This window comes from Zonotrichia albicollis, chromosome 8 (genome assembly GCF_047830755.1).
Source record: "Zonotrichia albicollis isolate bZonAlb1 chromosome 8, bZonAlb1.hap1, whole genome shotgun sequence".
Lineage (NCBI taxonomy): Eukaryota > Metazoa > Chordata > Aves > Passeriformes > Passerellidae > Zonotrichia > Zonotrichia albicollis.
This window is the reverse complement of record NC_133826.1, coordinates 6,357,005-6,371,363: the sequence shown is the minus strand read 5'-3', so window position 1 is coordinate 6,371,363 and position 14,359 is coordinate 6,357,005. Positions and strand designations below refer to the sequence as shown.

Below are 14,359 nucleotides of genomic sequence, written 5' to 3'. Positions count from 1 at the left end.
AATTTAATCTCTGTTCCTTTTTACAAAGGGGGTTGAAAGCAGTTTCAACTGTACCATCAGCTGCCAAACCCTGTATTTAGTTATGTTTATAATTAATCACATCAATGCTGAGAGTCCTTTGTGTAAGGTTCTGCACAAAAACATAATGGAAATGTAATCAAATTCCTCACACAAAGTGTGTATTGGGTGTTTGGGGCTGAACCCTGCCAGTGATTTTCTACCTGTTAATTCAGGATACTGTGGAAAGGGTTGATGCAGTGAACCCAGCCTGGGCCAGCACAAGGGCCAGAGGCTGCCCCCCAGCAGCTCCCCCCGAGGCCACACTGCCCAGGAGCTCTGCTGGCATTTTCACCACCATTGCTCCTCACCAGCAACAGCCACACAAATGCACACAAGGCAGAAAAAGAAATCTCACCTTGCTCTTACCTAAAACTGAAATCACTTTTATTCATTCACCCTCCTTCCATGTGGATCTGGACAAAGTGGCCCTCTCTAGCTGCTAGGCAACCTGAACTCTGCATTAAGTATTAACTGTCTGCATTTGCTAAGAATATAATAATGTTACCTTTGAGATTTATTTATAATAAAAAACATACCTAGCTGAAAATATAATAGTTTTCCTCCAGTAAACAGTAATTAGCAACTCTGGGAATACAAAATTCATCAAGAAATGCAGAGAGATATTATAAGTTGGCTCCTTACAACCCAATCATAAGGAAGATGCTTTATATAAAAGTATTATTACAGATGGCAGTGGCATAAAAAAAATCTAATCCAAGAATTACATTCATCTAGATATGTACATATCTATATAATATATAAACATATTTATGTAATAAATGTTTTTAATTAGATATTAAATTACTAAGTCTCATCCAACTACAAAACAAATGTTCTCAATAAAGTTAATTTATTCTATTAGCACAACACTACCATTTCTAAACAAGACAGAAAATATTTGAAATTAAAACACAGTCAACTGATCTTGGAGTTCTTCAAAGAAAGGGGAAAAAAGCCAACAAAAATTATTTCATAAACCCCTCTCTGAACCATTTTACTGTTTCCATATGCAGCACCAGTGCTGTCATTCTACCTTAAAAACATCATGAATATCTCTGCTATGTCCTGTTCCTCTCAAGCTAGAGAGATATTCCTTTCAAGTCTTTTCAAAGCAGATCATTTCCCAGACTGCTTAGTCACAAGCACAACTGATTATTAAAATATCAATTTGGGTGATGGAGGCGTTAATGTCAACAAAGCAAGAGGCCCACGAATGACACCACAACCAAACAGAGGAGCATTCTTCTGATCATTCCATGTGACAGCCTGTCAAACCCTGATTCACAAAATACAGACTCCCTCAAACTCAGCACAAACACAAAGGCAAGCTCTTTGGCTTTAAAATGCTCATCAACTTCTGCTGGAGAAACAAAACCAGGAGTCAGGGCAGTGACATTTACAGACACAGCTGTCAGCCTTCACGTGCACCTGCTCGGCCCTTGAGGCAGCACCAATTTTTCAGACAACACAAGAATTTGGGTCCTGCACCCAAATTCTGCTCTTCTGTTCAACACAGGCAGTGTAAAGGAAGTCCCACTGATGGTGCATCCCTCTGTGTCCGGTTTTCGGCTGTTTGGAGGGCCTGGAAAGGCCCGGGGTGGCCTTGGGGCAGCCCGCGTTTCAAAGGAACAGAAGAGGCTTCAGTTCTTTTCTCGGTCTCTGTGTTTATTAATTGTTTATCTAAAAGATTTTCTTTCGGCCCGACAGAGCTCTGCTCAGCAGCCAGCCATGAGCACACTCCCCTCCCCTCCGGGCGGTCACCTATCTTTATACCCAAAGTTACGTGTACAATATTTATCATTTTTCCCCAATACCTTTCACCCTTATTGCCCGGTGCACTTTTAGTAACAACCAATCTCAAAGTGCCACCATCACCACAGAAGATGGAGGAGAAGAAGAAGAAGAAGAAGAAGGACAGGACACGCCCCAATTCCTCCATCTTACTTCTCTAAACCCCCCTGTACAGAAATCCTAAACCCTGTGTTTCACCCTCTAACTAACTAATCCCTTCACCATTCACCCCGGTGAAACCCTCCTATCCTCATACAGGTGTCGTCTCCTGTGTAGGATCAAAGTCCAGCCACCAGACACTTCTGGCAACATTCCAGGACTCCCGAGCCCCCCAAGGGTGGTCTCGGTGACTCGGCACCTCAGTCCTGAGGTGTTGAGATCCCACACCTCTGGATCACAGCACAGCAGCAATAACTCCCCTCTCACCTTGAGAGTGCAGAGCACACAACAAGGTTATTTGGCACAGCCCCTCCAGTGTGCCACAGCTGCGCCCACTTCAGAGCTCCACAAGCAGCCCTGAACTGAAAAAACCCTGGCTCTGTGGAGAAGAGAACATCACAGGTTCCTAGAAGTGCTTTTCTCTGGGTTTTAGAAAAATATTTGAAGTGGTTAAGTCAAACACTTGTACCTTCTCCTTCACTTATTTTCACATTAAATCTGATTCAGATAAGGCTTAATGCCAAGCTTAGGGAGAAATAATTTGAAAAAATGTCAAAATAACTGGAAAATTGTAAGTCAGAGCAAAGGGTTTAATGGAGCCACAGAGTCCCACACTCCCAGAAACTCAACAGCAGCTATAAATAGTTTAAAAAACCAATTGTATGAAAACTCTTTCTTCCCACACACAGGAACCCATAGTTTTGGTATGCTAATGGACCCCACTATTACTTCATGTACCCTGGAGAACACATTTAATGGCAAATATAATCTCAGGACAGGCAGGACACAAACATGTTTAAATGCTGTGGTTTTGATAGAGGCACACAGAGGTTTTGTTAAGGTCCTTGAATCATGACTCATGTCAGGGATCCATGCAAAAAGAGAGAAGAACAGAACACAAGTTACTCTGGAAACTGTCCAACACTTAGGTGTACCTTTTATTAAAAAATAAATGTTAAATCAACAGTGTTGTAACTCCGATATTACAGGTCCTGGGGATTGCACCCTGTGAGGAATTCACCTGACATCTCTTTTCAAAAGAAGTTTAAGGTTATTAAAGCCCTTTTTGCCCAGAAGCACTCTAACAGATTTAATTAAGATTATTGCTTAATTCACTTTAATCACAGTGTCTTTGAAAAAAACTCTAATATTTTAAGGTGTTTTCTGTCTCGCTTTTACACAAATTCTTAGAAAATTTCACGTTCCAAAATTCCCAAAGACCAACTAAAAGGAAATCATCTTTAGTTGCTTATAGAGCCTGAAGTAAAAACATTTTTATTGCCAAAACCCTAAATTAATTCAATCAATTTCACATCAGGCGACCTACCTTAGTTTCAATGTCAGGATTTTACAACATGAAAAGGATCTTTTATTAAATAATTTGTTTTACATTGTACCCAGCAACACAGAAATAAAATGAATCATGTAGTTGTAGTACAAAAAAAAGCACCTCATTTTAGATTCTCACTATTCAAGATCACCACAATAAATAAAAAACCCAGATGTGATTACTGTAATTTGACATTTAAATGCAATTATTAAAGAATTACAAATCAGGTGTATGTAGAGCAATTAGAAGATTAAGCTCTTAAGATGGGGCAGAAATTGGGTAGAAATGGGCTGCTGAGCAGGTACATGAGTTCCAGGAAGATACAAATATCTCATGTAGAGGCCATAAAATGATAGCATGAGCTGTGTGTAGAGTGCACTCAAATGCAGAGCAGCTCCTCAGACCACATCAGGAGTGAGACAGACACCAAGAGAACTCCCTCAGGTTACTGCAGGGACACAAAGGCCCAGCCACACACAGCTTATGAACAACCAAAATCTACACCAACCCAAAACCCCACTTCCCAACAAGCCACATTTTACCATCACACCTCTGCTGGGATTAATATAAAGCATCTTTGAAAGTGCTGGCACTTACCCAGATCTGCAGCTTCACCCTCTTGTCATTCCTGTAAACTGTTTTCACCTTGAAGTCGATCCCCACCGTGCTCACAAAGGCTGGGGTGAAGGTGTCGTCGGCGTATCTGAAGAGGAAGGATGTTTTACCCACACTGCTGTTGCCAATGATCAGGAGCTTGAACATGTAATCAAAATTTTGGTCTGAAGTATCCTTCTGCCTGAATCTGGCATCTGTTACTGAAGCCATCTAAGAAAATGACAAACGTGGGAAAAGAACAGATTTCAGAGCAGTTCAGCATTTGTATTCCTTAACTGTGTACCATATGTTTAGGTTATCTCTCCACTTTCTAATGTCATAACCACCATATCTGCTGACTAAAGAGGAGCACACTTTGAAATCTTCTTTTAAATTCTGGCTTTAATTCCTGTTTAGTGTTCACCAATGCTGGTAAGACTTCCAAACCCAAGAAATACACCTGTTGCACTGCTTTGTATTTAACAGAATAACAGATGGCCACTGCAGATTGTTCCAATTCTCATGGGGAAACAGCATTCTTTACTCCAGTGGCAGGGTGCCACTTCTGTTGCTCCAATAAACTGCAACCAAGAACTAAAATCTTTGACAGTGCATCCAACCATGCAACTCATCAAGCAGCCTCCAAGGTAAATAAACCTAAATAATTGGTTTTACTAGTTCTATGGAAAATCCCTATTTCCAGTGTATGCACCACCACTATTTTATCCTTACAAAAGTTCCCTCCCTCGACATTCACAGAAGAAAAACAAAAGGAAATGGGAAAAGATGAAAAACCATGAATTTCAGCTGGAAACTTTGAATCCATCCAACACCTACCTATCCTAAGACTGCAACTGGAATAAAGACTGTATAAAACGTGAGGGCTCCAACGGGGGTACAGACAGCATTTAAAATGGATAAATTATCCCTTTTAGATTCAGAAACAAAAAAACAACAGCAGAATATGAATCATTAAGGGCCCTGAGCAGCTCTGGCTGCTCTAATGTGTGCAGCTCAGACAGTTGGTGAGAAGAGGTAAGATTCTGAATTTTCACCTCTGGTTGTACAGAACACAACCACACCAACCAAATTACTACAGAGGAGGAAACAGAAACTTTACCTTTTAACAGATATACCATACTTTTAATCTCTCATGCTGTTTGAAACGACCACACATCAAATAAGCAAAGGTCTTGGCTCCTTATAGCAAGTTATAGGTTTGCAAATTGGAGCAATGACAGCACAAGTTTAATTAGCAGCTACTTATGCAAAGCAGGGCCTGGCCTACTCGTGAGCAGTCAGCAGGCACTAAGCAGTGACAGAAGTCTCTCCTTCACCCAGCACCCACAGAAGTTAATTTCCTCCTCAACTCAAATTCACAGGCACCTTTGGGAACAAAACTCACTCCAATATCTACTCTCAGCATGTGCCCAAATGCCTCCCTTCTTAGCAAGTCTCACCTTCACCCATTCACTGAAAAAATACAGTAACAACACCACCACCCCACAAACCCCAACAAAACCAAAAAAACAGTTCAAAAATCACAACTCTAAAGCAAAATGCTATCCCAAGGAAGTTTAATTAGGGATGATAACTTCACTTAAATTTCCAGCAGAGGGGAAAGAAACCAAAAGCAACCTAGTTTAAACTTCAGTGCAATGTGCACAAGGGTTTATCTCAGATTAAACACATGCAACTTTCTCACACAGAAAAGGGCTGGTGCAGCAGACATTTCGTTCACAGACTGCATTCACAAGGGCAGTTTCTGAAGAAATTTATCAGTAGCTCAATAGTGAACAGCTGCACAGAATGCATTAAAATCTTCCCAAAAGTATTTCTCTGTAGGATACAGCATAATTCTGATGCACTCTCTTCTGAACTTCAGCTGCTCTTCAGTCAGTCTACAGCCCTTTGCAAGCACTCCAGAAAACACAAGCACAAATTTTCTTCTCATTAGTGTATTAGAAAACAGCTCTTCTACCCATGTGTTGTGGTTCATGGCAGGAATTTCTAAAATGAAGAATTCAACATCTGACTAACTTCCATTCAGACACTCAGGCCAATGCACTTACTGCCTCCTCATCCTTAGAAATCTCAGCTGCAAAAATTATGAATCAGGTGATTAGCTGATTTGCACCATCACCACACTGGACGACAAAATTTTCCATTTGAGTCATTTATGTTCCCCATACACATCTCATAATCTCTACAAATGAGAGTAATCTCATTTATAATCACTGCATTGACAATACTTGTGCACTTGCTAAAGAAGAAAAAAACAATTAAAATCTCTACTTCTCCATTCCACTCACACAGGCTCAAAATAGTGAGAAACCCTCATCATTTGAAGCCTGATCTTTTACAGATTCAGAGGCAGACCTTTAACAAAGGTATTGTACTCATCATACAGGAATCAGAATCTTCTTTCTACCCCTGCCTGCCCAGAACCCATGCACACACTCCAAGCTGATCCTGTAACCGAAGCACTGCTGCCCCTATTAACCCTCCTAGATTGCTCTAATCAGAATTGTACCTGGCTACAAATGTGACTTTCAGATCTCAGCTGAAAAAGCAATTACAGAATGTGGCCAGCTTGAGCAGCTTTGTTAGAAGCACAACACAGAGAAAAAGATCAAATGATACTTGTCCAGAACGTGGGGCTGTTGTCATAGAAGCACAGCCCTCACTGGCCTCTGTGCTGCCTGAAGATGCTGCAGGTCAGCATCTTGAATCGCCACAGGCAGACAGAGCACAAAAATTTTAAAGAAAACTCCATCCCCTTGCTTAAATTTCACTTTTCCCTCTCCCCTCTAGTGAACAGAGTGAAACTGAAAGGACTTTCTTACTAATTTCTGATTATCCCTCTGATGGCAGATCATTGCTGAAGCTGTGCTCCACCAGCACTTGGGCTGGAAGTGTTTGCAGGGCTGCCCCTGAATTTGTGCTTGAATCCCAAAGCCAGGGAACAGCAGACCTTCATCCTGGTGCTCCTCCCCTCCCTTTCTCTTCCCCACCTGTTGTCTCACTCCTGCTCCAAGCACTCCCCAGTCATGTCAGCCCTGAGGACCCCACAGAGAGGTGGTTCAGAGAACACAGAGATCCCAGTGTAAAATAAATCCTCCTCCAGCTTTCCTGTTTTGCAGGGCTGTTTGGGAAGTTGGTTCAGCTCCTGATCCCTCACGGCTCAGGGAGCCAAGCAGAGGGGACAGAGCAGTGGGAAGTGGTGGCAGTTGCTATGCTACTGAGACAAAGGCCCACAAAATCACATCTCCTGCACCTGGAGGAGATTCTGCAGCACAGGCAAATGGAGACAGCACTGAGGTCAGGCAGCTCCTGTGCAAACCCCCTGCAGGCTCACACAGCCATTGCTCCCAGGGGATTGTCCTCCCTCCTTGGCCCGAGGCCATCCATCCAGCTGGCAGTGCAAGCCCTGCTCCCTGGGCACACAGCCACAGATGCTCCTTTAGGATGGCTGCAAACAGAGCAGCACCTCTGCTGTGTCACACACACACACAGCCCAACAGAGCTCTGCTACAGGAGACCAGGTCAAACACAGCTGCCACACACAGGGCAAAGGAGAGGCTCTCCACTGCTCCATTTTGACTCTCTTGGACTAATCCTCAATAAAATACTTACACAGGAAAGACTTTGCTACAGGACATAAAACCTGTTACACAGGAGAGGGAAAAGCTGCCAGTCAGATTGTCCTTGAGAACACTTCAGTATGAGACCTTGCATCATTTAGTTTTTTGCCTGGATAGCCTCATTTTTGTAGCTAAGAGCATACTTATATTGACAATCTTCTTGGGAGCAAGGTCTCAAACACAGCCACTTCCAACTAGTTTTGTGGGAATAGGCAGTTTTGTAGCTCTGAGATACTTTATTATTTCCCTATTGAGGAAAAAGCCTGCAGTGTGAGCTCATCTTTTATTAGACAAAGAAACCACATAAGAGCAGGATGCTGCAAATGCTCTAAAGCAATAAAATCTTAATCAGAGCTTATTAGCCACCAAAGAATATATTCCTGGGTCAAAGTGGCTCTCCTGTCTTTAGTTTCTATTTTGGTCTAATGAATTTTAAAAGAAAAAAAGCTAATTGCCCTAAGACACCTGCATGGGAAACCAGCCTTTGCTGTTTTTAGTGCTGACTAAAATCTGTCACATAGATGGATCCACACAACTGTGCTCAATTTGTGACCAGCATCATGGTGAAGCCTCAAACTGGTTTCTAGTGCAACACAAACATCAAAGTGTTCCTGCTCTTAGGAGTCACTGGAAGTGGTCACTGTAAGCCCTGCTCTGAAACATTTTTTGCCTACACACAACTTCAGGACAAACTTAAAGTGTTGGCTAGAAATTAACTGATATACCTTTCACCATTTATTTATTGCCAGAAAAAAAGGCTAAGGTTGACTTTTAGTGTTGCCAGCCCTTATGGTTTTGGCTACAAACTAATGGAGAGCTGTTCTTTATCCTCTCATGACAAGAAACAAGAAATCCAACCATTACCTTGGAAGGTCACCTGTCCCTTTATTAGCAACCATGTGGGTGTGTTCACTGAGATGCTGTTTCCACATCCTATTCTCTCTCACAACAGTGTGAGAAAGAAGTCAATTTGGGAAAGAATCTCCTTTTCTGCTGTCAGTCACCCTGGTTAACCATGAAACCTGGTCACACCGATGCAACTTATACTTCAAACTATACCCTAAGACACATTTGCAAATTCAACTCGTTATGAACCTGTGTATTCTCTGTACTACAACTTCTGGGCAGTTCTAGCAATAAAAACATCTTTTAATATGCCTCATTTTTAAAGCCAAAAGTGTAATTTCCTATATTTGTCTTATGCTACTTAGGACCAGTAACAATTTAAATGTGACAGTTTAACTGTCTTATCATCATCCAGTAACACACTTTAATTAGGCAGATGAGAGGATGGGATGAAACCACTCCTTTGTATTTCTACAGTAACCCATGAGAGGTGCTACTAATGTGCAACATAACTTCTTCTCAAAAGCATTAATACCTTGTGTATTTTTTTCCCAAAAAGTCTTAGAAAGTGCAATTAAGTTAAAAGTATTCTAGTTCACAAATTACACATCTAAGTCAATTTTCTATTGTAAAAACTCACTCCTTTATGTGCTCTGTCATTGGAAAATAAATACTGTTTTCTTTTTCAGAAATCAATTTCCATTTTGAACCAGATTTCTACCAAGCAATTGAATTTTTTAGAGCCAATGTGCGCTGTCCTAAGGATAAAGCTCATAAAGGAAACAAGGCCGTGACCTTAGAGACTCTATAAAATGCTGTTCTACAAGAGAGATTTCTCAGAAGCAGAAAACAGAGTATGAGCAATTAACAAGTGCTAATAAACATTGCAAGCAAGCGATAGTTACCAATTTAGATCTATAATCCATGAGAGAGATGAAGGCTTTGCTGTGAGTATATGAATCAAGAGAGTGGTCACACTGTTGAACCTGCGATGTAGAAGCAAAAGGATTACAATGATTATGGTAAAGATGAATAATTAGAATATTAGGTAAGGGAATAATGGGGTTAGGCTGGGAACACAGCGCTGTGCGAGGTCTGAGATTCCTCCACTGAAGGTAAAGAGGAAAATCCTGTAGTGTACAAAGAAAACAGAAACAGGGTTTGAGTTAGTGACAGATATTAAGATAACAGCAAACATTCGAAGCCATCAGTTTAAAGTTTATTAAAGGGAGATTATCTTTACTAATCTAAAATTAAAGTTCCAGATAAATCTCACAAGTGGTCAGAAAACCTTGGATAGGAATCATTGCACATTTCCTGAAGAAAGGCAGCAAGCAAACAGAACCAAGAAGCAGCTGAAATCTCTCTGTACACAAGGGTGTTTTGCACAAAGCCTGGATCAAAGTCTACCATGCTGCAAAGACAACTGCAATAGGACATCTGCAACTTAGAGCACACCTACACAAAAATATCTGCTTCAAAGTAATAATTATTCCAGATTTAGAGCAGAAAAACATAACAGAACATCGTTGTCTTTTTCATGGCTAATACAATGTAAAGGCCGAGTTTGTGTCTGGTGCATTTTCTCCCCAGTAAGCCAGGGGACAGCACCATTTGTCACCCTGACTTACATTATCTTGCTTGTGGAGCCTGCCACAGCACCTGGGCACACTCGGACCTTACGTAAATAACAGGCTGCAGCCACCCACCCCAGGCCGGAATTTGGATCAAACACAAATCCCTCCTCAGGATCCACACAATTGACAATCACCTCGCTTGGCAGCACCGCAGCAGCTTGCTCTTGCTCAAAGTATTGCACATTTTTCAGTTACATTTCCTCCTGCTCTCACAGCCCTGCCCCCTGCAACAGCTGCTCCCTGTGACAGCCTCTGGCTCACTCTTCAGTACTGTCCAAAACTCGACTTTGGGGTGTCATCTAAATGCCACTCAACTGACAGATCTAGAACAAAAACATTTCAATTCTCTACACAGAAAGTCTATGTTTATTATCTTAAAAATGGGAGCTCTTCATCTTGAGTGCTTCAGCTTTAATAAAATTCATCTATAAGTGAGTCCAGAAGTCTTTACAAGAAGATGCTTGTAGTGGATTTGTTCTGGAACTTACATGCTACAAAAAAGTTCAATATATGCATAACAACTAAAGGATGAAAACCTGTAAGCAATGTCAGTGGTTATTTTCATTCCCATTTAGATTTGGGAACACAGGCTTTAAAAACAGCTTTTAAAAGATTTTTAAGAACTTGCTGGATGTGGAACATGAGTCAAGAACCAGCAGGTACCACTTTTTTTGCCATCTAACTTTACAACATTTTGTTCGACTGTTAAAAAGATTTACTTGAGTCAAACATCAAGCCATGCCTCTCCCATTTCCTGCACGACATTCAACATCCTCAAAGACCATTTCAGAGCCAGAATAAAACTCTCAGGAAGGAGGAATTAGTCCTTCTAGTATTACAACAAAAACAAACAAAAAAAAATTAAAGATATTTTAGTTTCCACTTTTGTACTCTCTTCTATGAGTGTTGTTTACCACTCTCTTACTATCACACGGTTCCATTCCTGTTGGCAAGCACACTGCTCCAGAAAATACATAGAAAAATATGTAATGGTAAAAAAATCTGAACCTAGCTCAGCTCTCTCCCAGAGGATGCAAGGAAGAGGGGATTTTTATCTTCCCTATGCCCTAAAGAGGGGATGCAGAGATTTCCACAACTCCTTGAATATTCTGTTGAACTGGGAATCCTGGAGCCAGCCAATTTCTAGTGCTACAGAACTGCAGGCTGAGGCTGCCCCGAATCCAGCCCTGTCCCAGAGACCGGTGCACACTGATGAGACTGAGGGCTGTTACAAAACTCACCATCCTCAAAGCCCTTCCTTCCTGTCACAAACACCGGAATTCAGCCCGCTCCTCACGGGATCTCCAGCCCTGCAGCTCTGCTCTCTTTCTCAGGAAGGAACTGGCAATGGTGGAGCCCTTCCTCACACCTCACTGCTGAACACACTGAGGGAGCAGCGACATGCAAGCACACAGAGCAACGCACGAGATGAATCTGAGTGTGAGTCCCTGCAGATCCCTGCACAGCTGTGTCCTGCCCTGGGATACAGCCCTCCATGGAGAAAGCCATGACCATGCCCTCCCACAGTGGTGGAAGATAAGGGAAGTTCAGGCACATGATGGCACTCACCCTCTCTGGAGATAGAGCGAGGCCACATGCAGGCTCAGGCAGACACCCCTCCACCAATGAGCAGGACACAGATACAGATTTTTCTGCACCACTGGGTCTAAAACCTTTCATTTATAGATAAAAACAAGCTGCTGTCCTCACCGAATCAAGTGACCAGAGGCTGGAATTGTCTTGTAGAAACCACCTGCAAACCAGAATCACACAGAGACAGGGCCAGCTTAGGATGCCTCTGCAGTGCAGAAGTCTAATTTGCTGCCTGTTAATGCTCTTCTTCCAAGCAGAAAATCTGGGATGAATAAGTTAATTCATTTCTCTATGCTATGATGTTCTCCCATGCTGCAAAGTAAGCCACCTGCTAACTGGGATTAGAACAAGCACCCTCACATTTCCCAATTTTTAATGAGCTAATACTCCCAAACATAAATCTTATTGCTTATTTCAAATATCAAACACTACTGCACTAAGCTAAGCACACATTTCCAAGAGCTCACTAAATATGCAGAACCTGAAGCAAAAGATACATTTTTACAGCAAAAAGCATAACTGAAATGACCAGTTCAGGACATTTCTAGGTGTTAGCCATCGAGAACTGCCTCAAAAAACCCTACTTCTTCAGCCCAACCAGGTACAAAAAATACTGGGGGGCAAAGTGGACATGAGAGCCCTTCCCTGGAACTACAATCAGGCAGCATGATGCAAGACCCTCAACTGTGATGCTGTGACCTGCACATTTTAATCTGGAGCTGCATGAGAACATATGAAAATGAAGGTAGGAAAAACCACCTCTGAACTACGCAGCTAACATGACTACTACACAACAACCATCATGTTAACAAATACTAAATGCATTGCTTTGCTGCACACAAGAACTACTGCTAGTAAAACATAAAGCTGATAAGTCTTCTCACATTGTCACCTGAAAATATATTGGGTCTGCAAAGAGGGCATCACGATTTTGTCAAAACTGCAAAGGAATCTTGATCTTAATTGGGTTTATTTGTCTCTCTTCTGACTTAGAGTATAAATTGTTCTGATAAAACCATCCTGAAGGCAGTGAAGTCCCAGTAAATGCATATACAACCACCTCCAGGATAGTAAGCACAAATAACAGGAAATAAAAGCCTTTTAGTTACACACTTCCATACAGCAGTGTATGGATTCAATTTTGTACCCTCTATAACCCAATACCAGTGCTCCCATGATCTGAGTACAGTTACAAACACACAGATCAAAATTATAGTTCCTGTGACATTTTTTTCCTTCGGAGGAGGAAAAGAAAAAACCTTCACAAGAGAATGTTATTTGAACCCAGAGCTAATCCAGGCAACTCTTAAGCCCTGCAAACTATTATTTGCACAACTGAGAGTGCAGCACTGAGTGAGGAATAAGTGATGAGAAACAAAACAGGAGAAGTCAAAACCAGATTTGCCACCAAAGAATTTCACAGAACCATGTTCAGAGACGACGGTCATGTCTCAGGACATGGGAAAACCCACATTAAAATTATTCCCCCTCGGTTTGTTTTTTTTTTTTTTTTTTTTTTCTTCTTTTTCTTTTTTGACAAGTTACACTTAGGTCAGATCAACCTGATGCACTGCACAAGCCCACAAGCTTGTAAGAAGGAAAGGAGAGCGTGGAGACGGAGCCTTGGGAGGCAGGGAAGGTGGAGCCGCTGGTGCCGGTGCTGGCGATGCCGCTGCGGTGCCCCGGCCGCTGTTACCGCGCACACCAGCGGCACTGCCGGGCTGCGGGCAAGAAACAAAACAGCGGAGAAAACCGACGCGTCGTCCCAGAATGCGGGGCAAAAAAAAAATAAAATACCACATGCGTTTTGCACAGCATAAACTGGACGAACTGGAGAGTTTGTACTTTTTATGAACTGAATTAGAAGGTGGATCCGTTCGGTTTGGTGCGGTGGGCGCGCTGCCCGGGGCTATACGGGCAGGGTGGGCACGGGCAAGTCCGCTCCGCCGGCTCGGGCGGGCTGTGAGGCAGCAGCGGGTCCGTGCCCTGCCCGAGCAGCCACGACGACAGCAGCGCCGCGATTCCGGCAGTGCTCCATTCCCAGCAGTTCGGTTGTTGTCACCTGTTCCCTGTTCCCTCTCCCCGAGCCGGGCACGGCCCGGGGTGACGGGAACGGGCGGGTTACGCACCTGCTGGGGAACAGCCGGGAAGGCCCCGCTCTCCGCTCTCCCCCCTCCCGCGAGGCTGAGGGTATTTTACTGATAAGGCAAGATTATATCGCCTCTCGTTGCTGGGATATGTTTATTTTGGAGATGGAACTGCTGTTGCCCTCTCCGCCCCGCCGCTCCCGAGGGCTGCCCGTTACAACACACCTCGGGGCACGGAGCTCACCCGCCGGGCACCTCCAGCTTGCCGTCCCGCGGAGCCCGGGGCGAGGAGGGCAGGAGGAGTTTGTGGGTCCCGGTTGGGGACAAGAGGTGCGGAACACCGCCAGCCCCTTCCCCGCCACCTTCGGGGGGAAGCAGCCCCGACGGCGCGGAAGGAGCTCCCTCAGAGGAGCCGCGGCTCTTACCTGCGGAGAAGGAGCGGCGGCGTTGAGCCGAGCCGAGCCGAGCCGGGACGAGCCGAAGCAAACCGAGCCGAGCCGAGCCGAACACAACTGAAGCGAGCTAAGGCGAGCGGTCCCGCGGCCGCTGCTCGCGTGGCGGGAGCCGCCCCCCCGCCGGTACCTGGGGCGGCCCCGGGGGCGGAGCGCGGCGGGGCGG

At 43.6% G+C, this 14,359-nt stretch overlaps 1 protein-coding gene across 2 annotated transcripts in view; it reads right to left on the bottom strand.

The window, feature by feature from the left end:
• The window catches only part of RAB3B (RAB3B, member RAS oncogene family), a 52,297-nt gene extending 37,938 nt beyond the window's left edge, over positions 1 to 14,359 (bottom strand). Inside the window, exons 1-3 of one of the 2 annotated variants that reach the window (XM_074545802.1) lie at positions 14,167 to 14,359; positions 9,330 to 9,410; positions 3,938 to 4,165 (exon numbers count right to left, since the gene is read on the bottom strand). In XM_074545802.1, the coding sequence (XP_074401903.1) occupies positions 3,938 to 4,165; positions 9,330 to 9,350 (249 nt within the window). In that variant the 5' untranslated portion in view covers positions 9,351 to 9,410; positions 14,167 to 14,359. The remainder of the gene's footprint in view (positions 1 to 3,937; positions 4,166 to 9,329; positions 9,411 to 14,166) is intronic. The other variant, XM_074545803.1, reaches the window with a different exon arrangement.